At 42.4% G+C, this 25,765-nt stretch overlaps 1 protein-coding gene across 2 annotated transcripts in view; it reads right to left on the bottom strand.

Moving 5' to 3' along the window:
- LOC148506759 (N-acyl-aromatic-L-amino acid amidohydrolase (carboxylate-forming)-like) overlaps nucleotides 1–25,765 on the bottom strand; it is a 64,979-nt gene that overhangs the window by 30,719 nt on the left and 8,495 nt on the right. The window contains exons 1-2 of one of the 2 annotated variants that reach the window (XM_088446328.1): nucleotides 10,309–10,411; nucleotides 5,455–5,696 (exon numbers count right to left, since the gene is read on the bottom strand). In XM_088446328.1, the coding sequence (XP_088302454.1) occupies nucleotides 5,455–5,690 (236 nt within the window). In that variant the 5' untranslated portion in view covers nucleotides 5,691–5,696; nucleotides 10,309–10,411. Of the gene's footprint in view, nucleotides 1–5,454; nucleotides 5,697–10,308; nucleotides 10,412–25,765 lie in introns of those variants that run through there. The other variant, XM_088446327.1, reaches the window with a different exon arrangement.

Genomic DNA, 25,765 nt, shown 5'->3' with positions numbered 1-25,765 from the left:
CTGTGCCGGGGGGGAGGCTGTCCAGAGCCGGGCTGGAGAGGTGCCGCCACTGCCTACTACATTTGACGGACACCCTGAAATTTTGTTACCAGTTGGCACTTGGCATCTCCTTCCCTGCAGCTCCACCATCAGGCTCCCGCTATGGATGAAAAGAGAAATGTCATAACATCATGACGTCTCTCCCATATTTCTCAGCGTGAGGACCAAGGACGGAGCAGTCGGGCGGCGGTGGGTGCAGGAGCGGGGCTTCAGGTAAGTATAGTATTGCGTTGTGTGTCTGTGTCTTTATGTGTAAGGGGCACTACTACTGGGGGCACTTTATAAGGTGCACTACTACTGGGGGCACTATAAAAGGGGCACTACACTGGGGACACTATTATAAGGGTCATTATTAGTGGGGCACTGTATAAGGGGCACTACTACTGGAGTACTGTATAAGAGGCACTGCATAAGGGGCACTACTACAGTGGGAATTACATAATGGGCACTACTACTGGGGGCATTGCATAAGGGGAACTACTACTGAGGGCATTAAGGTGCAAATGGAATGGAAAGGAATGTTCCCAGAGTGATGAGAAACAGTGGCGTGTCATGTTGACACGCCGCCATTTTCAGTGGCCATGCCCCTTGTGGCATATGACCATGCCCATTTTTGGTGAGCTTGCACACAGTTGGGGGCGCCATTTTTCGTCTTGCCCTGGGTGCCAAAGACCCTAGTTATGCCACTGGTTGACCTGCTTTACTTATCATATGTATTTATAGTAGACTATGCATACAAGAATAAAAAGCAATATTCACAGATAGACACAAGTGTTCCAGTAGTGAGAAAACAGGACTGTTTGACCCAAATGAATCGGTCTCTACAGCAGTATACTCAGTACCTTTAAGGAATGTGTCCAATAATTCCTAATCATGAAAAAGGTATTTAAAATCATAGACAGATGGAAATAAGGTGGTTATGTACTTATGTAGTAATGTGGATCAATAACACTGCGGAACAAAAAAATATATTTGTTTTCTTGCCAAGTATTTAAGATCGGTTTGAGAGTACTCGCAGGTCCTATTTTCACATTTGATCTTCGCTATAGCTGAATTCGCTTCAGTTTTCAAATTAATGAAAAATTCTAAAATTCAAATATATTCTCCATTTCAAGTACCTTACTAGTCTCGCCTTGCTTTACTTAACAGAATCGACTTAGTTTTGCTTTTATAACAACTACCCTCTTTCAACAATAACAAGAATTTGTTTTATTTGTGATAACGTAGCTGGTAGTCACGGTTGAGACACATAACACATTAAAATCTCCTCACTAATGCTGGGAGGAGATTCCCATCCTCAGACCACAGCCACGCCTCCTCCCAGCATACAGAGAGGAGCAACGGAGAGGACTGAGTGACACAGTTAGCACACCCCCTGTTCCTTTCTTCGGCCTTCTCTCTCCCCACCAGAACCAATTTAACACCGTTTGGGCTTGCTTTGTTCAGTACGTCCTCGGGTTTTGTTGGGAGTTAGCACTGAATGTGTGAAACAAAACATTTTCGCCATAAAAATGAGTTCTTCTCGGAGATGGTGTACTAACAACCCTGATGTTTATTGTTATATTTGTGGCAAATATAGTGTTGCAAAAGAAAGAAAAAATATAACTGTATTCGTAAAACAAGCGTATCAGGCTTATTTTGGACGTCACATATGCCAGCTAGACAAGATTTGGGTGCCTCACAAAGTTTGTAAAACCTGCGTGGAATCACTCCAAAATTGGACTTAATTTCGGCATACCTACAGTATGATGTGGTGTGAGTCAAAAGATCACTTGAGTGACTGCTATTTTTGTGCTGTAAATGTGAAGGGTATGAATCGATTTAAGAAACACAAATGGGATACCCAAGTATGAATTCTGCATAACAACCGATACCACATAGCGAAGATTTACCGGTACCATCATTCAGTTCTTTGTGCGAAGTTGAATGTGATGATGTGGAAATGTTAATTTCATCCAGTGCTAGTGACAACACAGATGAAAGTGAGTTTGACAAAAGTTCCTCCACTCCAAATATATTTTCTCAAACGGAACTAAACGATTTAATTCGTGACTTGAATTTATCGAAAAAAGGAACTGAGCTTTTAGCATCCAGACTTCAAGAAAAGCACTGTCTTGAGCCGGATGTTACTATAACGTCATATCGAAATAGAGAGCAAGCCATACTGCCATTCTTTAGCCAAGATGACAATCTCGTGGATTGCAACAATATTCCCGGAACTTCTCCGGTTGATGATGGGCTTACCAGTATATTGAGCAGAAGACTGGCGGCTCTTTTTGGTTAGTTCTAAAAGGAACTTAAAATGTATATTACTGCACAATGGGAATAAATTTGCGTCGATTCCTATCGGTCATTCAACAAAACTTAAAGAACAGTATGAAAATATCAAGTTAGTCTTAGAAAAATTGCTTATTCTCAGCATCAGTGGTCTGTTTGTGTCGATTTAAAAATGGTAAACTTTCTTCTTGGGCAGCAAAGTGGATATACTAAGTATCCTTGTCACATATGCTTATGGGATAGTCGTGCAAAACAAAAGCACTGGCAGCAAACCGTATGGCCTCCAAGAGAAGTTATAACTGTAGTAGAAGCCAACATTAATTGACAGGAAAAAAATCATACTGCTGCCTCTCCATATCAAACTGGGTTTAGTGAAACAATTTGTAAAAGCATTGGTCAAGTCAGGTGATTGTTTCACATATATTTGTCGAACATTTCCATCTCTTAGTATTGAAAAATTAAAAGCTGGAATTTTTGACGGCCCACAGATACGGAAAGTGGTGAAGGATCCAAATTTGACCATATCTATGACTGAAACCGAATCTGAAGCATGGCTGAGTTATGTGTCTGTCATTCAAAATTTTTTAGGCAATCACAAGGCAGACAACTATCATGATTTAGTTCACAACATGCTAAAATGTTTCGAGAAAGTAGGTGCCAACATGAGTATTAAAGTACATTTTTTGTACAGCCATTTAGATCAGTTTCCGTCCAATCTAGGAGAGTTAAGCGAAGAACAGTGTGAACGGTTCCACCAGGATATTCAGGTAATGGAAGAAAGATATCAAGGATGGTGGGATCGTCACATGATGGCAGATTACTGTTGGAGTCTGCAGAGGGACTGCCCGTACCAAGAATACAAAAGAAAATTCTACAAAAAAGCGCTCTCATAGCTTCCTAACACTTATGTATGTAATTATCCTGTGTCTTTTTATAACATTTTCCGAATCAAATTTAATCAGAATAAAAAAAATATATATTTAACTATTTTTAACGTTTAATTTAATTTTTCATAAATATTAAAGACATTTGCATATCTCAAAAACTAGAGTCAATTGAAAAATAAGCACGGCATATTCATGATCAGGAGCACAAAATTAATCGAAATCGACTCTTAAATCTCTGGCAACAGATTGACTGTTCCCCACTGTAATCAAGGAGAGGGCAACTCCGTCTAACCGCTGGTCCAGAGGTCCACAATGTTGCAGCACAGATCCAATCCAGGGAGTGCTGCCAGAATGATATCGTGGTGGAGCTCTGTGGGCTGCTGTCAGTAGTCACAGCCTCTTGTTGAAAACAGGCACAGCAAGCAGACCCAGAGAGGCAAACAATGAGTGCTGCTGGTAGCTGTTCCTTGGTAATGGACAGTCCTTTTAGTGAACGAAAATCACTTGGAACAATATTAACTGCAGGGCTGATAGTGGGTTATCATTGCACAATTGCAACAGCCCTATCCTTGGTACAGGAGATGCGTCTGACATCAGCTGGATCTTTCCTTGTTCTCACCTCCTGAATACCCCGCAATTTTGTCTATATGCCCACGACACACCCTTGGCTCCCTTATCTTACATGTGAATGCCCCAGTTCTACTCACTAAGCTGCAAGTGGAGTTACGGCTGGCATGTGTGCGACTTTGAAACACCCATAGCTGCTGAATGCTTTCTATAACTGGCAGAACTATGGGAGACAATGGAGGCGCCTGCCGTCGGGCTCCAGCTCTGAAGGGGCACCTCCTTTATTATCCACAACATATTCACCCCACTTAGGGCTGTAACTATGTACCCGGAGTGTACCGCCTCGGCTGCCCAATATATGGCACCCCTTCCCAGCACCTGAGAAGCCACCATACACTAGTGGAGAGCTCCATGTCAGACCATCAGCTGCTGCCTTTGTCTATCTGTAGCCTGTGTGCATGCAAATTGCTACATTACAGTGTCAGCGGCTGTGACGAGGGGCACCAAATTATAACTTGCCTCCGGGCATCTGGGAGAAACTTACGCCACTGCTTGCTATGCTGAGCTCTGTTGAAGTTCAGAACATGGAGTACACTGGCTTAGCAAAACTAAACTCCTTCAGAACATAAGTAAACTTGTTCGGAACATTAACTAACTCGTTCTGAACATGGACATACACTAATTTAACATAAGTATGCTACTACTTAGGAATGAAACACTTTTCAGCTTGTTCCCTGACTGACTGAACTGAGAGACCTCCCCCTAAGGTTCCGTGTGCCTTTTTCACTCACCGAACATAGCTGCCAAGCCAGCTGCTGTACCAAGCTGACAATTCCCATTGGAGAGGAGCCTGGAGATGAGCCACACTAGAAGACTAGACAGAGCTGTCCATTTGCATGCTGCACTGGCACCCCGCCTCTGTCTGCTGTTTTTGAGCGACCTGCGAGTTCTGCCACAGACAAATAGGATGATGGGATTGCTGCCAGAGAGGATGGAAATCAGGGTCAGGATGGAGCCAGTCTGTACCAGAGCTGCAGAAGGGACAGCTGCCACTTGTGTCCCAGCTGGTGGAGGTACTGCCAGTTACAGCCGGTGGGGGTGCTGCCAGAGAGAACAACGATGGGGTCGGAGTAGGACCCAGATTGATTGACATTTACTGAAGCTGCGGCGGGGATCACTGCCACTTGGTAAGTGTACCCCATGTTCTAAACTTTAACCGGTTGGCTCCAGTGTATGCCCAATTGCTAAAAGTCCACAGAACGGACTTGCATGCAACTCATGGCCCAATGTGTTCTTATTAAGACTTTACATTGCTGTACAATTCAAGAGCTAAATTAAATTTCTAACTAATCAAGGGAAATCGGCAACTTTCAATATGTGCTCCTACTGGTTGCCAATATCGAATATTTGGGTAGGTGTACCTTTTACTCACGGATTGTAGAATAGAAATGGCCTAAAGCAGAGATTGGGAGCTAGTATACATAAAACTGTACCTAGTGCACTGCAGAGAAGTGGTACGCACAGCTGGATAAATATTTATAATCATTATATATACACGGATATTTACACCCAGCATACAGGACCTGAGATGTATTACTGAAAGTTCAGTATTCACCTCTTTCTTTTTTGTACAAATGTAAAGCTTTAAAAAATATTTTACTTGTATAAGAATTAATAATCTCACTTTAGTAATTCCTTTGAAAAACATCGATTAAGGTCCTTGTCTATGAAACGGACACATTTCTCCACAGCTTGTGGATTAGCTAGGCATGGCTCAGCCGTAAACGTTTTCCTATGTAGTTCAGATGGGTTCTTGAGCCAGTGTTTAGCCAATGCAACACCCGACATCTCATTTCCATGTGTACCTCCAAAGACCACCACACGGGATATAGCTGGATAAAGGATGTGTGAATTCATCATTTCTTTCTGAAATTAAAAAATAAATAAACCATAAATAAAATAGTTTAAATAAATGTATCCCCTACCACTCATGGCATTCTTTAAAAAGGACACTAAACCTAAATTACAGGTTCCACTGTAACATGAAACATATACTGTGTAGCAGTGGTTCTCAAACTTGGTCCTCAGAACCCAAACAGTTAATATTTTCCAGGTCACCAGTGGGTTTTTAAAATGTGACAGTCAGAAATACACCTGTTCCCCTGTTAGGCGATCTAAAATATGTGACCCGTTTGGAGTCCTGAGGGCCGAGTTTGAGAACCACTGCTGTATAGAAAAGACACATAAAATTACTATAAATTATTATTTTTTTTATCAATACCAATGGCAGATTAACATGAGGATGGATCAGGCATTAAGCTAGAATATAATTGAGTGAATTTGTATGAAAAAAGTTCTGGCGTTGGTAGTAGATCCGCCATTAACAGTTTGAAATACAGTTTGCCATAACAGCAAACAAAGTACACCACTCTCATAATGACCAGACACAATACACATTGTAAGCTCATGCACTGTTTTGGTTGTCCTGATTCACTGTAACATGATCAGTGAAAAAAAAAATCCACTTACATCTGCTCAACTGAGAAGTCTGCACGCAGGCTATAGTCACGTGCATGTGCTTACCATCCCCTAACACCAGATTTTCAATCTGTATGATGCAGTGTGTGGATCCAGTATGCATGGCCGGCGGTTCAAATCCCAACAGCGGCAGCCTGACAAGGATGAAAATCCAGATTGTCCCAAGGTAAGTATTAACTAACGTATTCTATCCCCTAACCCTCCCTTAGGGGTGCCTATCCCTAACCTCCCCCCTAAGTGCCTAACCCTAATTCCCCCCTCTAAGTGCCTAAACCTAACCCCTCCTTCCCTGCCGCCCAAACCTAAGTCCCCCCGGGGGGGTGCCTAACCCTAACCCCCCCTTCCCCTAGCCTAACCCTAACCTCCCTGGGGGGTGCCTAACGAAAAGTCCCCCCTGGGAACCCTAAACCTAACCCTCCCCCCCCGCGCGGCTGTCCACACCTGGCTTACCTTCGATCGGCAAGCCGGGTGTCGGTCTTCCGGCGTAGGGAAAATGACAGGTGTCATGGTTTTGACGGCTGTCATTTAACCCTTGCCGGGGTTATACAGTCGGGGAGCCGGCGGTCGGGATTCCGTCCATCAGCTTCCCGACTGTTTCCAGCAGTGTCTGTAGCTGTCACAGAATAACTGCTAATGTCTCCAATCTCTCACATGAAAGACACCAAAGCATAAGGCAGGTGTGTGTTTCATCATCAGATTCTTCATCTGATGAAATAGTTGTAAAAAGGATAAAGAAAACATTTTATGTCATCAGAGATTCTTCTAAAAGATTTCCATTTATAAATTTAAGAAAAAATGAGAACCACAGAAAGTATATCAATAAACTTCCTCACAGGGAAATGAATTGTGTTCCCTGGTATTGTCCATTGCCAGCAAACTACTAGTGTTCCGTAGCACACATGCCAGCCCTGCCCTTAGCTGGCACAATACTGTACTTCTGGACTAAGATAGCAACATAATGAGACAACCATAAGCAGCAAGGTATTTCCCTCATACGTGGATTGGGAGTCTGAAGGGTTACCAGAACCCAAATGGTTCCAGTATAATGATATCCAAATGTCTAGATAGCATTAGCTGGGAAAACTCCCCATCTAAAAATGATGTTCCCCTGATTGGGCTCTTAAAGATTGTTCAGAGGTTTATAAATCCTTTATGGATGACATACAGGCTATGGACAGTTCTTACAAAGATGTCTTTCCATGGTCACACAAGCAACGAAAAGTGTTCGTCTGGATCGGGAAGCATTTTTCCTATTTGTCCCAGTTGGGTGGATGGTATTTTGACAAGTTTAGGTGGATTACTATACTTACCTTTAATAAACTTCAATGCGCTTTGGACAATTATTTTAAACACCCGATGTCCGTCAGTTAATAGTGAAAAAAATAGATCAAATAAATATACATCATAAAAATCTCTAAAATAAAATATAATGTATAATAAAATGCAAAATGACTGCATGAATAGAACTTTTAATTTTTTTTTTTAATCAATTATTAAGTAAAATACAACAGCAAAAAATACACTATAATAAGCATAAAAATGTAGAGAATTAATTAAATGATAGATAAAAATAAAGCTTTTTTTTTTTTTTTTATAACACTCTAATGGTATTCCCATCCAGACCTCCATAAATTGTAAATATTAAAGTTTTATTTGTATTTCCCACACCAAATTATGCAATTTTTCTACTATTACATATTTAGGAAGTAATTGGGACTGATAATGTATGGGGGTGTACATGACCACTGGTCACATCTCCACTTCTTACAACAGGCCCTTAAAAATGTTCAGCCCCTGTCCATGTTGACCCTAATTAGGTGGTGGGAATTTACCTTTATAGTGAAGCTGTCTTACTTTGAAAGGTTTTAAGGTGCATAGTCCAATGTTCAATATAAATGAGTGGGTCATGTAGTTAATCAGTAAAATCAGTGCAAAGAAACTACAATTAATTTTAGTGTATATTCTGAGCCAATTAATTTAGTTCTACAGATATGTTACTTGAAAGTTCTATTGTACAGTGTTTCAGTATTTTAGAATTTAATGCAATTCGGTTTTAATACAGAAAACAAAGAGTACTAGCATTTGCTAATAGTTTTGCAATTTCAAAAAAGACAATCAGTTCACTTTTTTATACATATATACAGTCGTGGAAATGTGCTTGATAATTATTGAGCCAGAATTTCATCAAAAAACAGAATCAGCTCAGATCAGACGGTGAGTTATGCTCCAATTGTACGTATTGGTCCTAATGTGTGCTAGAAATAACAAGGCATCCCAGATATAGCACTAAACTGATTCATCTCCTCACATTTAAGGGGGTCCATGTTCTCTGTCAACTGAAGCTATAATGGTCCAAGTTTCTTTGGTCTCTATGATGAAATCTGCCCATCTAGTATGATTGCTTTGTGGTCCTTCCATTTATAATTACCCGTTCATGTATGGTTTTTATATTGTACTGCATGTGGTCTCTATATAGACTTGTGTTTCTACATTATCTCTGATTGATCAATTGTCTTAATAGAGGAAAATTAGTCATCTGGGAATACCAGAAAAGAGGAATTCATAACTAACAGAATTAAAATTAACTTGATAAACTAAGAAATTCAAAATTATTTTGTGGTAAATTATCCATAGGAGCAAAGAGGTCAAAATTATTTTTTTTTTAATTAAATATAAAAATTAAATGTGATATTAAAAATATTTACACTTCCACAAAAAACTGAACAGTTGTCATGTATATATATATCATACTTGGCAACTCTCCCTGATTGTCAGGGAGACTCCCTGAAATAGTAGCAATCTCCCTGACTACCTGAATGGTCTAGCAATTTCCCTGATTGCACCTTGCCCCCATTATGTAGCTGTTATATATATAAAAAACAGAGATATATACATTCAAATGGGAGCCATAGTATAATTTCCCTGCATTGGTTATAAGGCACAATGGGCCTGATTCAGTAAGGATCGCAACTGAAAATTCGCACGCAATTGGCTGATTGTTACGCACTGCACATGCATACGCATCAAAGTGCGCATACGCGAACGCTCCACTGCAATCAGGACTGCGATCGCAGTGGCTACGCAGACCCATTGCAGAGTGATTGACAGAAAGTACCATTTGTGGGTGGTGACGGGGGGTGGTTGGAGAAACGCAAACGTGCCAGTGCGTTTGAACGCCGTTACAGGGGTGTGGATAAATTAGCCTCTGCGACTGCATACGCAGTTTGAGGAGTCATAGCGTGTGATGAAGTTAGCAATTTCTGAGTAAGGTGAGAGCTTGTGCAACTGTGTGTGTGGCTGCGATGATACTCGATTGTACCGATGGTTTTGCAGTCTTGCTAAACATCACGGATGTGTGCAAGGTAAAGTGGGCTTCCTTATGTAGTGCTGCGACGGCATAGCAATCGCAATGAATTAGCATACTATCACAGATGAACTGCGTACGTAATCGCAATTGCATTCGCAGTTGCGAATCAGGCCCATTGATCCCTACGACTGCATGCATTTTTTGAAAAGTATCAGTGTATTTTCATCAACAAGTAGATCTTACTAACTGCTTTGGGGCTCATTTACATTTGGATGTAAGGCAATTTTATTACACGCCCCTCAGATGTAGTAGTACACGTCCACTTTACCGCCACGCTCATAGGTTTCGCCTTCACAATCTCCTTGAAATGCTTTTTCAAAAGTAGGCAAATATGATATATATATATACACAGTACACACATATACATGTATAAACACACATGCACATAAATACACACACACACACTAAGCCTCCAATCTTGCTGGAGGGGTGTATGAAACCTAGAAATTGAGTATAATAATTTTCCAGTTAGCAGCTCCTATTTGATTGAATATCACTTTTTTACGTTTATGCTGCATTGGCTAACTGTCATATATGACCTGTAAGGCATTGCTGTATCTTATCTGCAACAGTGTCTAAAATGAATTGTGCAAAGCAATATAATGATGAAATATTGCATTGCGTAGTACTTACTTGATACTTGTCATACCCTTAACAAGATCTTTCCAAACTGCATTTTCTTTGGTTGTTAGGATAAATGAGGGTTCCTGTCCTTTCCTGCATTAAGTTACATGGGTGGAACAGCTCAGAGAAGCAGCTTCCTGCCTCACCCCTCCTCAACCCTCCCCTTTAAACCTTGAACACATTTCAGATCAGCTGCAACATGCTGACTCAGGGCTGCAGTTTATGTAATCCACAGACACTCTAGTGGAAGTGCTTTCAAGTGCATAGGGCTAATGCTCACTGTGTCACAGGGAGATCAGATGAATAGATTGTCCGTTCATCATTTTTTGCCTTATTAGCCATAACGCTCATTATTGTAACTGAAGTGTCATGTTGCTGTATATAAAACAATTTCTTTAGTACGAACAGATACTAATACAGAGTTAAATTATTATTATTATTATTATTATCCTTTATTTATATGGCGCCACAAGTGCTCCGCAGCGCCTTACAGAGTACATAAACAAACAGGTAAATAAGCAACAAGTGACTTAAGGCCCCCATTCATGGTGCGATGGCACCGTGCGAGGCGACAGGGCATCCATCGTCCGACATATCAGGCGGTCCGCACACACAGTGTGATGGGGTGGCCAACCGCCGGATATGCCGGATCCCCCCTGTCTCACCTGCATTTCAATTAATGGGATCGCACATCGCATCCCCTGATCCTATGGTCCTGCAGAGAGATCAGGGGGTGCGATGTACAACCCAGCGGGACCGCACTCGGCCCAGTATCAGGGCCATACACGGTGCGATATAGCAGGCAAATCGCACCAATCAGTCAGATCGCCTGCTATATCGCCCCGTGTATGGGGGCCTTTACAGTACAATCAGTGGTGTATCTATAATGGGTGCACGGTGTGCGGGGAACACGGGCCCCTGGGTACAGGGGGGGCACGCACTGCACATTCTACACCCATAATGTTACTTACCTCGTCGGAGTCCCACGTCGGTGCGGGGGACCGGCGCTGTAAAACAACTGGAAAATGGCTGCAGCTGCCATTTTCCCGTCGTTTGTGCCGTGGCCATTTTCCTGGTGACCTGTGCATACACTATAGACTCTGGGCACACTCTTGTGCCCAGAGTCTATAACTCCGGCGCTGGCCGCACAGAGCTCAGTGCGCTGCCGGGCGGAGAGGAGGTCACGTCTCCCATCACTTTGAGATCTTATTATGCGGCAAGGTAATCCAGCTCCGGGCACTTTCCGGCCAGGCACCACCTCCGTCTCTCTAGGTCACCACTCCACCAAAGTGCACAGTCCACCAGTAAATAAAGATGGTTTTCCAATCAATAAAGAGGGCTACAGATGTCACTCAGCAAAAGTCCTTTTGTAAGTCACCGGTAATTCTCTAACATGTTTCGCTCCATCCACGGGGGCTTAATCAAAGGACCTCTAACTTCAATAGTTGATTATAGTTTGTATCTTCTGTCTTTTTGATATTTCTTATTTTCATAAAGTATATTTCACCCTTATGCATATACTTTTTTATTGTGAAATTTGTTAATAATTTTTTTTCAATTTTTCTTCCATCTATTTTCCATAAACATATATTCCCTATATATTCCAGATGTTTTGATCTCTTAGAAGAAAGTTTTAATCTCTCACAAGAAAGTTTTTTTTTTCCCTCTGTTGGTTTCAATTAACAAATGTGCCTATAAATTATTAGACTACTCATTCACTGTTTTTACTTTGTTATATAGAATACCCCATCTATCCATAAACATCTCTTGTCTGTATATTTTAGATGTGTTTGATCTATTACAAGAAAGTTTATTTCAATGATTATGTAACAAATTTCTGTGCTTTTACTTTTGTCTGCTGATTATAATTATCACATGTGCCTATATATTCTATGCACTTTTGACTAACCTCATTTATTGTTCAACTGAGAAAGCGTTTGGATACTGTGAAACGCGTTGCCACTTAAGTGAGATTTTTGCGCTTTAAATTATTCTGTCCGATTTTATCATGTGATACTTTTTTAAAAAATTTTTTGTTTTAAATTTCATCTAAAATTATTTCTGCACATTTTTCATCTATTGTTGTCTGCACTTGAGAAAAACGTTGTGCAGTTTGTTTATCCAGGACAGTAGTTATGTTTTTGATGCTATTAATAAACACAAATTTACTATTTATTACATTTATACTTGGTCACTCTCTTTGGTTATTACTACTTTATACTGTAATATAGCTCGCTGTGTGAGTAAAAGGTTGATCATTATATTGGTTGAAGCTGAGACAATCACAACAGTCCCAGACAGTCACAGTACTGTGTCACAGACACTTTTTATCAGGTTATAACCAAGATTGTTGCTATACTATCCTCTAGCACCGGAGATATTCCTCTTTTTTCCTGCTATTCTATGGTGTTGGATGGGAATCCCTTTTCTCTCCTTGGGCTGCAGAAGTAAGGGTATTCTATTGGGTGCTGCCAAGACATCCCCCATTCCCTAACAACCATTGGTGCTTTGCCATTAATGGTAGATATCCAATGGTTCTCTGCCATCGAATGCAGGAAAGGTGAAGATGGTTTTGCTTTTTACTTTCCTCTGCACAAAACATAAGGTCACTTGTCAAAGCTTTATCTTTAAGTGTAAATGTTTGTGCAATTCATAGGGCAGCATTACAAAAGTGTGGCAGATATAGAAAACACACAAAAGTAAAGCATGCACAATATTATGAGGACATTGTGAGGATATCATTTAGAGTTGGGAAAAAATCCAGCTAGCACATGGGGCAAAATCATGCTGTGCTGCATATATCAAACTAAAAATGAACACTGAGACTAAAGCCAGGTAGACATTACACGACGAGTGCCACCGATCCGATAAACGCTTCCATCCGACTGGAGATTGACGGATCAGTGCACTTTTCTTTCATCTTTTGAACCAGATTGGGAGGAGATGAAAGAGATCAAGTATTGCAGTACACGCAATCTCATTTCCCCCGATCTGACCGTTGAAGAAGTGTTTGAAGCTGTTTACCGGCTTAAAACACTCCAACAATCCTGAGTACGCACTATCCTATTATCGGGCCAATTAGCCAATTATTAGCTCATTGGCCCGATAATTGGATTTTGTGTACCCAGCATTAGGGCTGGAAGGGGGACTGGTATAGTTCAACTTTAAATATCAGAGTAAAAATAAAGCTTTCAATTATTTGTGGGCTACATGCAAAAGCAACCATTATTTACCCAGTGTATCCGGTATATATAACTTCAAGCAAGTCCCAACATGCTTTACTAGCTTATTGGTGGGAGGGTATGCTGGGACTTATAGTTTCACAAGAGCTGGAGAGCCACAGGTTGGCCAGGTCTGATATAAATATACATATATACACTTTATACCTGGACTTATTTATATTTTTAAAATACATTGATGCATTGTTAGGTGTGACTGTGAGTGACAAACAAATCTGGCTGACCTAAGTACAATGTACATCACATTAAGCTAATATATGTATATGCAATATGCACTGTAATGCCTTACTTATTATGTAATGCCTTACTTATTATGTAATGCCGTACTTATTATGTAATGCCGTACTTATTATGTAATGCCGTACTTTTATTGCCATCTGATAGGAGTAGGTATAATCATGATGCAAGAGAGAGAGTGCTACTAATAGGGGTATTACCACTGGGGGCATTACCACTGGGGGCACAACTACTGGGGGCATTACTATTGTGGGCACAACTACTGGGGGCATTACTATTGGGGGCACAACTACAGGGTGCATTACTACAGGGTGCACTACTAATGGGTGCATTACTACTGGGGGCATTGCTTAGGGGGCACTGCATAAAGGGCACCACTACTGGGGGCACTGCATAGGGTGCACCACTACTGGGGGAATTGTGTAAGGGGCACTACTGTTGTGCGCATTGTATAAGGGGCACTACTACTGTGGGCATTGTGTATAAGGGGCACTAATGTGGGTATTGTGTAAAAGGGGCCCTACTGTGTGTCATAACCTGAATAAGGGACTACTGTGTGGCGTAAATTGCACTGGTAATAAAAATTTTGATTGCACATACTGTTACACATTGTGCATAAGCAAATTTTATGCTCATATGCCTTGTTGTTTATATTATTTATTGTTATTTATATTAAAATACCTGAAGTACACAATAAAGTGAATGTTGCAGGCTTATTCTGGTTAGACTTTTTTTGTCATTGGTTCTGTAACCAATTATTTGGAAACCCCCCTTTCAAAATCCTGTGTTTGCCACTAAAATACAATTTTCACATATACACTGTACAGTATATACTTGTATAATTAAACATTGTAAGTGTTCTCCAAGATTTAGAAGGTCCTAGAGTGAAGCTTACAGGGATGTTTGTAAGTCAATGGATATCAAGACTTGGCGAGAGAAGACACCTGTTATTTGTGATGGGTTTGGTAGGAAAGTATGCATCTAGACAGCTCTTTTTACACAGATTCAGACTATAGAGGAGATGTACTAAGCTCTGGACAGTGATAAATTGGAGAGTGATAAACTACCAACCACTCATCTTCTAACTGTTATGTTACAGTCTGTGTTTGAAAAATGGCAGGAGCTGATTGGTTGGTAGTTTATCACTCTCCAATTTATTACTTTCCAGAGCTTAGTACATCTGCCCCTCAGTCACAGACAGATCTATAAATGTGGCGCATCAAATTGATCAGTGCAAGCTAGCAATGGATTTTGTTGTTTCCAGTTGTTTTATTAAACCTCCCAGCGGCTGAGGATTGCCCCGTGCATACATTGGTGATAATAAACAAACACATATTAACTAAAATAATGACACAGAGACATGAATTTGGCAGAAACTCTTATCTTTGTATTTAAATGAGCTGAAACCTAAAAATACGAGCAGGATAAAATTAAATATAAATTGAATATAAAACATGGTGGCAAAGAAAGAACGGCTCATATCCTTATCCCCAACAGTTAACAGATTAGACCTTACATATCAAAGTCAAATATAAAAGAATTAAAAACCCCACAAAGGTATCCACTCACCTTTCTACCTTGACTATCCACCCAGCAGGGTGATGACGGTGCCCCCGGATAGGTGGTCCAGCAGATATAAACAGTCAACGAATGCGAGAGCACCTGAAAACATATCACTGATCCAACTCTAACTGAGAAAATATCCACAAAACAGGTAACCTGCCGTTCTTTCCCGCCTACAATTAGCAAACAAATGCAAACAAACAAAAACAAATAACAAAAATAGGGAGGGAGTGTGAGAAGATGAAATCAAAAGAGTCTGAACCAACCCCCACACCAACTACATGAACAGCACTCAAACCCCAACCTTCCCTGCTATAGGTCCACTCCTATCACCTGATGCCCCACAGGACCGCCCCCAGCCTCAGGTTTGGCTCTCTCCTCTCCTATACAGTCAATACGATCTACTTATGCAATTAGAGTGCACAATTGGAGCGAGAAGTATTTTCAGCGCGGCCAAGATGCCCGGGACCTGACGCGCAGAGAGGGACTGTTTGGTGCGGCTGAAGGCCACATCTGCACTTGACTTTTCTTGAAAATAATCAAAATTTTACCCTCTTGCCACTTCACCTTTTGAAATATGTTGTAGAGATGAGACACAATCTAAGCAAGTAATTGGTAATTGTTACTACATCATTTACAGAAAAGATAAAAATGTTGAAGTACAAGAAACAGATTAATGTTAGCAGATTATTCTCAAGTAGTGAAGATTTCTCATATCTCCGCTGGTCAGTATGAAAATGTTTGTAGAAAACAAGTAGCTCTTAGGTTATTGCAGAAGAATACCAATTAAACTTTTACCGACCCATAAATAAAGCAAGTGCTTGCAGGAACAGGCATAGAATAGGACCAACCTATCATTCAGGCAAAGTGTAAAAGATCAATTAGGAATCTTTGAGCAAGATACAGCGCAGACATATTGTAATAATACATAGGAGAAGAAATTGGGCCTGATTCATTACAGATTGCGATTGCAGCTGCGATTACGCACACAGTCCTGCTGCGAAAATATGCTAATGTCTGCAACTGCTCAACCAGCATAGAGACGCCCACTACCGCTTTCTCACATCCGTAATACCTCGCAGTCCTGCATATATCAGTAACATCGAACCCTCACACAGAATTACAGTAGGTCTGCCCTGTCTCAGAAATTTATATTTATTATTTACACAGCTCCTGGCACTAATCAAATGGCAATTATTATAACTCAATATTAATTTTATCAGCAATGAAGCTGTTCAATTAATCACAGCAGCATAACACCATATGAGCCCATGACAGCTCACCAATAAACACATGTAGAGCAAACTGAAAATGCATATATAGGTGATGCACTAATTAAAAAGAGGTCTCAATGTGGCAGAACAATCAGAACACCATCATTCAAATTTCGTAATACTTTCAATTTTATATTACACATAAAACATCATACATACATATAACATAAGAACATTATAGTCTTAAAAGCTTAAGATATATTACTAACACAATTCTATATGAAAAAATAAAGTCTATAAGGTTACACATGCCAAGTGACTAAATATCCATAGCAGTTGTTAAACAAGAAAACATTTTTTTTTTTGTTTGCTACTATATATTTTTAGTCTCACCAATGTGAGAGTTTTCGAAGCAAAGTTTCTGTAAGATAAACTGATGTGCTGGATGGAAAGGATCCTCCTAGAATACACGTTTTATGAGCTGCTGCTCCAATTTGAAATAGGGGTGTGCACCGGCCACTTTTCGTGTTTTGTGTTTTGGTTTTGGATCTGGATCTTTCTTCGTGTTTTGGATCTGGATTGGTTTTGCCAAAACCACCCTTCCGTGTTTTGGGTTCTGGGTTTTGTGTTTTGGATCTGTATTTTTTTGAAAAAAAGCATAAAAACAGCTAAAATCACAGAATTTGTGGGTTTTTCTGCTCCTATGCTATTATTAACCTCAATAACCTTAATTTCCACTCATTTCCAGTCTATTCTGAACACCTCACACCTCACAATAGTGTTTTTATGTCCAAAAGGTTGCACCGAGGTAGCTGGATGACTATGCTAAGAGATACGAGTGGGCGGCACAAACACGTGGTCCATCTAGGAGTGGCACTGCAGTGGCAGACAGGATGGCAGTTTGAAAAACTAGGCCCCAAACTATACATAATGCAAAGAAAAAAAAGAGGTGCAAGATGGAATTGTCCTTGGGCCCTCCCACCCACCCTTATGTTGTATAAACAGGACATGCACACTTTAACAAACCAAACATTTCAGCGCCAGGGTCTGCCACACGACTGTGGCTGAAATGATTGGTTCGTTTGGGGACCCACAAAACAAGCTGGCAATTAATCTGTCCCTGCACAAACTGGCTCTACGGAGGCAAGATGTCGTCCTCATCCTCCTCATCCACCGATTCCTCACCCTCTTCAGTGTTGTGTACATCCTCATCGAGTATTAATTCGTCCCCGCTGGAATCCACAACCACAGGTCCCTCTGTACGTTCTGGAGGCTGGTCTCCCTGGAAGAGTTGATAATTCATTTTATGAACATCATCTTCTCCACATTTTGTGGAAGCAACCTCCTACGCCTTTCGCTGACAAGGTTCCCGGCTGCACTAAACACTCTTTCGGAGTACACACTGGAGGGGGGGCAACTCAGGTAAAATAGAGTCAGTTTGTACAGGGACCTCCAAATTGCTTCTTTTTCCTACCAGTACAGGTACGGACTGTCTGACATGCCTACCTGGATGCTGTCACCGATGTAATCCTTTAACAGACAGACGCACGCTTGTCGCTGCTGCTTTGAGGATGCAAGTGCGGCTACAGCCCACACAATTCACAAAGACAGAAAAAAGAAGAATATTTTTATTGTTTGTGTAGCACACTTTGAGGGTGTCACCACCCTTTAACAGACAGACGCACGCTTGTCGCTGCTGCTTTGAGGATGCAAGTGCGGCTACATCGCACACAAGTCACAAACACATTAAAAAAATAGTTTTTTATTTTTTGGAGCACTTTGAGAGTTACACCACCCTTTAACAGACAGACGCACGCTTGTCGCTGCTGCTTTGAGGACAGTATCATATGCAGTGACAGTAGACTTGTCAGAAATAGTTGGCACGTCCTTCAGTCCGGACCAGATGTCCAAACCAGCCCTTGACTTATGACACAGGCGCACGCTTGGCGCTGCTACTATGTTGATGCACGTGCGGCTACATCGCACACAAGTCACAAACACATTAAAAAAATATTTTTTTATTTTTTGGAGCACTTTGAGGGTTACACCACCCTTTAACAGACAGACGCACGCTTGTCGCTGCTGCTTTAAGGATGCAGGTGCGGCTACAGCCCACACATTTCACAAAGACAGAAAAAAAAAGAAGAATATTTTTATTGTTTGTGGAGCGCACTTTGAGGGTTACACCACCCTTTAAACAGACAGACGCACGCTTGTCGCTGCTGCTTTGAGGATGCAAGTGCGGCTACAGCCCACACAATTCACAAAGACAGAAAAAAGAAGAAGAATATTTTTATTGTTTGTGGAGCGCACTTTGAGGGTTACACCATCCTTTAACAGACAGACGCACGCTTGTCGCTGCTGCTTTGAGGATGCAGGTGGAATCTAGACGGGATTTGGAACCGGGGACACACTACCTCCATCAATTGTCTAAATCCCACTGCACTAATGGCGGATACCGGACGCACGTCTAACACCAACATAGCAGTCAAGGCCTCAGTTATACGTTTTGCTTCAGGATGACTGCTGTCGTACTTCATCCTCATCGCTAGGGACTGTTGGAGGGTCAATTGTTTAGTAAAAGTAGTGATGTTCCTTCTTCCTCTCTGGGATGATGAACAACTCCCAGCAGCAGCAACAGCACTAGGAGGAAGTGGTTCGTGATCTTTCCCTATTTTATTTTTATCGGAGAAAGTTTGGTCCTCCATTTATGTTATATTGATATATACGTGCGGCTAAAGCGCACACAAACACAGAAAATATTTTTTTATTTTTGCTGGAGAGTAGTGCACTTTGTGGGTTACACCACCCTTTAAGAAATGAGCCAGCCGGCTCTTTACTTATGGGACACAGGCGCACGCTTGGCGCTGCTCCTTTGTTGATGCACGTGCAGCCACAGTGCACACAATTCACAAACACAGAAAATATTTTTTTTTTTGGTTTGGACTGGAGTGTACTTTGGGGGTTACAGCACCCTTTAACGGTCAAGCCAGCCGGCCCTTTACTTATGACACAGGCGCACGCTTGGCACTACTTTGTTGATGCATGTGCGGCTACTGCGCACACAATTCACAAACACAGAAAATATTATTTTTTTGGTTTGGAGTGTACTTTGGGGGTTACAGCACCCTTTAACGGTCAAGCCAGCCGGCCCTTTACTTATGACACAGGCGCACGCTTGGCACTACTTTGTTGATGCACATGCGGCTACTGCGCACACAATTCACAAACACAGAAAATATTATTTTTTTGGTTTGGAGTGTACTTTGGGGGTTACAGCACCCTTTAATGGTCAAGCCAGCCGGCCCTTTACTTATGACACAGGCGCACGCTTGGCACTACTTTGTTGATGCATGTGCGGCTACTGCGCACACAATTCACAAACACAGAAAATATTATTTTTTTGGTTTGGAGTGTACTTTGGGGGTTACAGCACCCTTTAACGGTCAAGCCAGCCGGCCCTTTACTTATGACACAGGCGCACGCTTGGCACTACTTTGTTGATGCACGTGCGGCTACTGCGCACACAATTCACAAACACACAAAAAATATTATTTTTTTAGCACTTGGGGGGAGCACCCCTGATGGACAGAGCACCCCCTGGACAACACTACAGCACCCCTTTAGGACTGGGACACTGCACAGGACTTTGGAGTGGACACAGCCCCTATGGAGAACAGACTGCACAACACAGTCCAGCCAGCCCCTATGGACTTTGAAGTAGTGGACACAGCCCCTATTAACAACAGCAGCACAGCACAACACAGCCAGCCCCTATGGACTTTGAAGTAGTGGACAACAGCAGCACAGCGCAGCACAGCACAGCACAACACTACTCTGCACTACACTACACTACACAGCCCAGCCAGCCCTAACTCCCACCCTCCCTCTTCACTGTCCACAGCCGAGTGAGAAAATGGCGCCGACGCGGGTACCTTATATAGGATCCAAAACCCGCGAGACTCGGAAGGCGGGATGATGACGTTTTGCCTCGATTTCAGATCCGAGTCAGGCGGGAAAAGTCGAGCCTGACTCGGATCTGCCTCGGATCGGGGGGGCTCGGGGGGGTTCGGATTTCAGAAATCTGAACCCGCTCACCCCTAATTTGAATATATATAAGTTGCAATATTAGAACATCTTTAGCCCATATATGCTTTTCCAAGGTGATCAGTGTTAACTCCGGTTGGGCGTTTTACTCACAGTCCCAGAGACCACAGCCCAGGGAGGGACCAGGAACTTAGCCTGCTTTGTGGTCACGTCTCCTTTTACTTTGAGATCTTAGTATGCGGCAAGGTAATCCAGCTCCGGGCACTTTCCAGCCAGGCACCACCTCCGCCTCTCTGGGTCACCAGTCCACCAAAGTGCGCAGTCCACCAGTAAATAAAGATGGTTTCCAATCAATAAAGAGGGCTACAGATGTCACTCAGCAAAAGTCCTTTTGTAAGTCACAGGTAATTCTCTAACATGTTTTGCTCCATCAACGGGGGCTTTAGCAAAGGACCTCCAACTTCAATAGTTGATTATAGTTTGTATCTTCTGTCTTTTTGATATTTCTTATTTTCATAAAGTATATTTCACCCTTATGCATATACTTTTTTATTGTGAAATTTGTTAATTTTTTTTTTTCAATATTTCCTCCATCTATTTTCCATACACATATCTTCCCTATATATTCCAGATGTTTTAATCTCTCACAAGAAAGTTTCTTTTTTCCCCGTTTGTTTCAATTAACAAATGTGCCTATATAAATTATTAGACTACTCATTCACTGATTTTACTTTGTTATATAGAATACCCCATCTATCCATAAACATCTCTTGTCTGTATATTTTAGATGTGTTTGATCTATTACAAGAAAGTTTATTTCAATGATTATGTAACAAACTTCTGTGCTTTTACTTTTGTCTGCTGATTATAATTATCACATGTGCCTATATATTCTATGCACTTTTGACTAACCTCATTTACTGTTCAACTGAGAAAGCGTTTGGATGCTGTGAAACGCGTTGCCACTTAAGTGAGATTTTTATGCTTTAAATTATTATGTCTGATTTTATCATGTGATACTGTTATACATTTTTTTTTTGTTTTAAATTTTATCTAAAATAATTTCTGCACATTTTTCATCAATTGTTGTATGCACTTGAGAAAAACGTTGTGCAATTTGTTTATCCAGGACAGTAGTTATGTTTTTGATGCCATTAATAAACACAAATTTACTATTTATTACATTTATACTTGGTCACTCTCTGTGGCCACTCCTACTTTATACTGTATGATAGCTCGCTGTGTGAGTAAAAGGTTGATCATTATATTGGTTGAAGCTGAGACAATCACAACAGTCCCAGAACAGTCACAGTACTGTGTCACAGACACTTTTTATCAGGTTATAACCAAGATTGTTGCTATACTATCCTCTAGCACCGGAGATATTCCTCTTTTTTCCTGCTATTCTATGGTGTTGGATGGGAATCCCTTTTCTCTCCTTGGGCTGCAGAAGTATCCTATTGGGTGCTGCCAAGACATCCCCCATTCCCTAACAACCATCGGTGCTTTGCCATTAATGGTAGATATTCAATGGTTCTCTGCCATCGAAGGCAGGAAAGGTGAAGATGGTTTTGCTTTTTACTTTCCTCTGCACAAAACATAAGGTCACTTGTCAAAGCTTTATCTTTAAGTGTAAATGTTTATGCAATTCATAGGGCAGAATTACAAAAATGCGGCAGATATAGAAAACACACAAAAATAAAGCATGCACAATATTATGAGGACATTGTGAGGATATCATTTAGAGTTGGGAAAAAATCCTGCTAGCACATAGTGCAAAACCATGCTGTGCTGCATATATCAAACTAAAAATGAACACTGAGACTGTCACAATTGGTGTCTACGAGTTACCTGTCTCAGGTGGTGATCGGGTTTCAACGGAGGCCGGCATGACTGGAACCACAGATGATGTAGATGAATATCTCTTTTATTATAAGAAGTGGGTAGCAGTGAGAACTGCCTTTGGTGATGAGTGACTGGAACTGGAAACTTGGCTGACTGAGCTGGTCGGGTTACTAGTAGATGGGCTTACAGACGGATGGTAGCGTGGAAGCTACTTGTTGTGGCTTGGGAAGCTGTGGGTAGATGTTGGTAGCTGGGTGGCTACGTGGAGCGGCTGGATAGCCGTGGGTAAACGCTGGTATCTGGGTAGCTACGTGGAGCAGCAGGATAGCCGTGGTTGGACGCTGGTATCTGGGTGGCTACATGGAGCGGCCGGTTAGCCGTGGGTAGACGCTGGTAGCTGGGTGGCTACGTGGAGCGGCTGGATAGCCGTGGGTAGACGCTGGTAGCTTGGTAGCTACGTGGAGTGGCTGGATAGCCATGGGTAGACGCTGGTAGCTGGGTGGCTACATGGAGCGGCTGGATAGCCGTGGGTAGACGCTGGTAGCTGGGTGGCTACATGGATAGAACTGATGAGCTTGGAACTTGACTCTGGACTGGAACAATGTGGACTGAACTGGTATAACGTGACAATGGCTGAAGAGAAATCAGGTAATGGTGAGATGAGGGTTAAACAGGGTGATCCGGAAATGCTGTGACAAGGTTGGAACTCAGGTGCAGGCTGGATAGGATAATTGGGAATAACAGGTTTCAGGAAGGAATGGGTAGGTTTGGGAATTTTAGGTTCAGGGAGGGAGTAGGTAGGTAAAAGGAGCAGGAGTTGATCCACAGCAGGAAGCAAGGCAGGGTGACACGATGCAGGTTTACAGAGTGCCAGGGACCAACCAGGAGTAGGACTAGCAGCAGAGCACAGGCCAGGTATTGCTGTAACAGGATGACTGGATGCCAGGTATTACTGTAGCAGGTTTCAGGGATACACTTGAATGCAGAAACAGCATGAACCATACACCACAGGAAGACAAGATGTTCAGGCCCAGAATGCTATCTGGAGAGGATATATATACCATGGGTCTGGCAGCAATTGGTGGATACGGACAGGTGGTCTGGTAGTAGCATTCTGAGTGGTGGAAGGCACAACATGCAGAGGGAGTATTCATCTCTGCAGCTCTGAGAATCAGAACCACACCTGTGATTCCAATCAGGGTTAGCAGTGCTCACAGACAGAGGAGAGGCCAGGTGCAATAATCAGAGCAAATCCTCCAAGCAAATTACACACACAGATCCCGTGGGGGAGCTGACAGGGGTAAGTCCCAAGGCAAAAAGGTGACAACTAGACAGGGTCGTGACAGTACCCCCCTCTTTATGGGTGGACTCCGGACACCAAAACAAAAACTTTCTTCAGACATCTTCCCAATTTCTTGGGATACTTGGAGTGGAAAGTCTACAAAGGAGATAGTTCAAGACCTTCACCGATTCTTCTTTTTGCTGCGAGAACGTTTTGTGCCAACCAACGGACCAGGAATCTTTGGTAACTCCTGTGGAAATATGTGGCTGGGAAGGACAGGATCAGAATTTTGGGAGGAACAGTAGCAGAAAGGGGACAAGGAGGTGTGTGCACAAGTCATGTTCTGGGTTACAGATTCAAAAGTGCTGCTTTCTTGGGATGCCTGGAATTCGGCACGCGGGCCCTTGAAAACTTGACCTTGTTCGGATTTCAGAGGAGTGGAGGACAAATTCTTGGTAGCACAAACAGAGTGCTTGGACAATATTTTGGAACTGAGAACTTCGCTAGAATTTTGGTTTATAGGGTAAGGACCAAATTCTTTGACAACAGCTTCACTGAAAGTCTTTATATTTTGAAGCATTGGATCTTTGGAGTTGTTAATAGGGGCAACCCAGTCCCAAGCTTTACCTTGAAAAGATGAGATAACAAACTCTACAATATTAGTAGAGTTGACTCCACATGGCAGAGAAGAATTCATCATACCGAAGAATTGTTTCAATAAAGCATAGTATTGAGATAAGTCCCCATCAAAATAAATGCCTGGTGAAGTATCTGACGAATCCTGTGTGTTCAAGGATTGTGGAGCACTTTCAGGTGCCTGGCAGGAGGAAATTTGAGGATGCTCCGATTGATGAGGAGTCGAAATAACTGAAGCTGACCGATGTTCAGAATTTGGACCAACTGATGGAACTGGAAGGAGTCCTGGGGAGCTAAAGACAGTAGCATCAACAATCAAAGCTGAGAACAGACTACAGAGATTGTCATCTTCTGGAACAATATATGCAGGAGACGGTGAACAGGAACCATAATCAGATTTTGTAGTACAAGACACTTTTCCCTGATAACAGGAACTTGAAACCCCCTCCTGAGGCATGAGACTTGAGACCCCCTCCTGCGGCGCGAGACTTGAGACCCCCTCCTGGGGCGTGAGACTTGAGACCCCCTCCTGGGGCATGAGACTTGAGACCCCCTGCTGGGGCATGAGACTTGAGACCCCCTGCTGGGGTACGAGGCTTGAAACCCCTTGCTGGGGTGCCAGACTTGAAACCCCCTCCTGGGGTATGAGACTTGAAACCCCCTCCTGGGGCTGCTGACTGGAGTCCCCTACTGGGACAAGCAGAATCCGGGCAGGGACCGGAACGGGCAGAATCCGGGCTGGGACCGGAACGGGCAGAATCCGGGCTGGGACCGGAACGGGCAGAATCCGGGCTGGGACCGGAACGGGCAGAATCCGGGCTGGGACCGGAATGGGCAGAATCCGGGCTGGGACCGGAACGGGCACTGAGATGTTGATACTTGGAACCACTGCTGGAGTTGCAAAGGAAACAGTCTTTAAAGAAGAGGTCAGAACTCCCACAATAGAGGCAGAGCTGTAAATCTTTGCGCCGCTGGCGTTCGGCCACAGAGAGCTTGGGGCGTGGGTAACTACGATGTCTGACATTACTTGGTTCGGAAGAATCCTTGTTTCTTAGGGATTCCAAGCAGAGGTTTTAGTCGAGACAGAGGCAGCTCTAAGAAATTCAGGAATTATCTGAAAAATGTTGCTGAGTAGAGCCTGAAGCTGTTCCAGCAGTCGATGGAAGGTAGTTAGGGGTTCAGGTAAGGTTTGGGTAACATCTAGCCGGTTATTCAGGATTTGCAAAAGCTGTAGCACTTGATGCTGTACGGCCTCCTGTGAATCCAAGCGGGTGACCAGGTTACGGAAAGCATCTACTGCCTTAATAGGTGCTTGATCCGCCACCATCGTTGGGCCTGAACATTCTGTCACAATTGGTGTCTGCGAGTTACCTGTCTCAGGTGGTGATCGGGTTTCAACGGAG

The sequence above is a fragment of the Taudactylus pleione genome, unplaced genomic scaffold (genome assembly GCF_031769625.1).
Source record: "Taudactylus pleione unplaced genomic scaffold, aTauple2 ptg000397bl, whole genome shotgun sequence".
Taxonomy (NCBI): Eukaryota; Metazoa; Chordata; class Amphibia; order Anura; family Myobatrachidae; genus Taudactylus; species Taudactylus pleione.
This window is presented reverse-complemented; position numbering and strand designations above follow the sequence as displayed.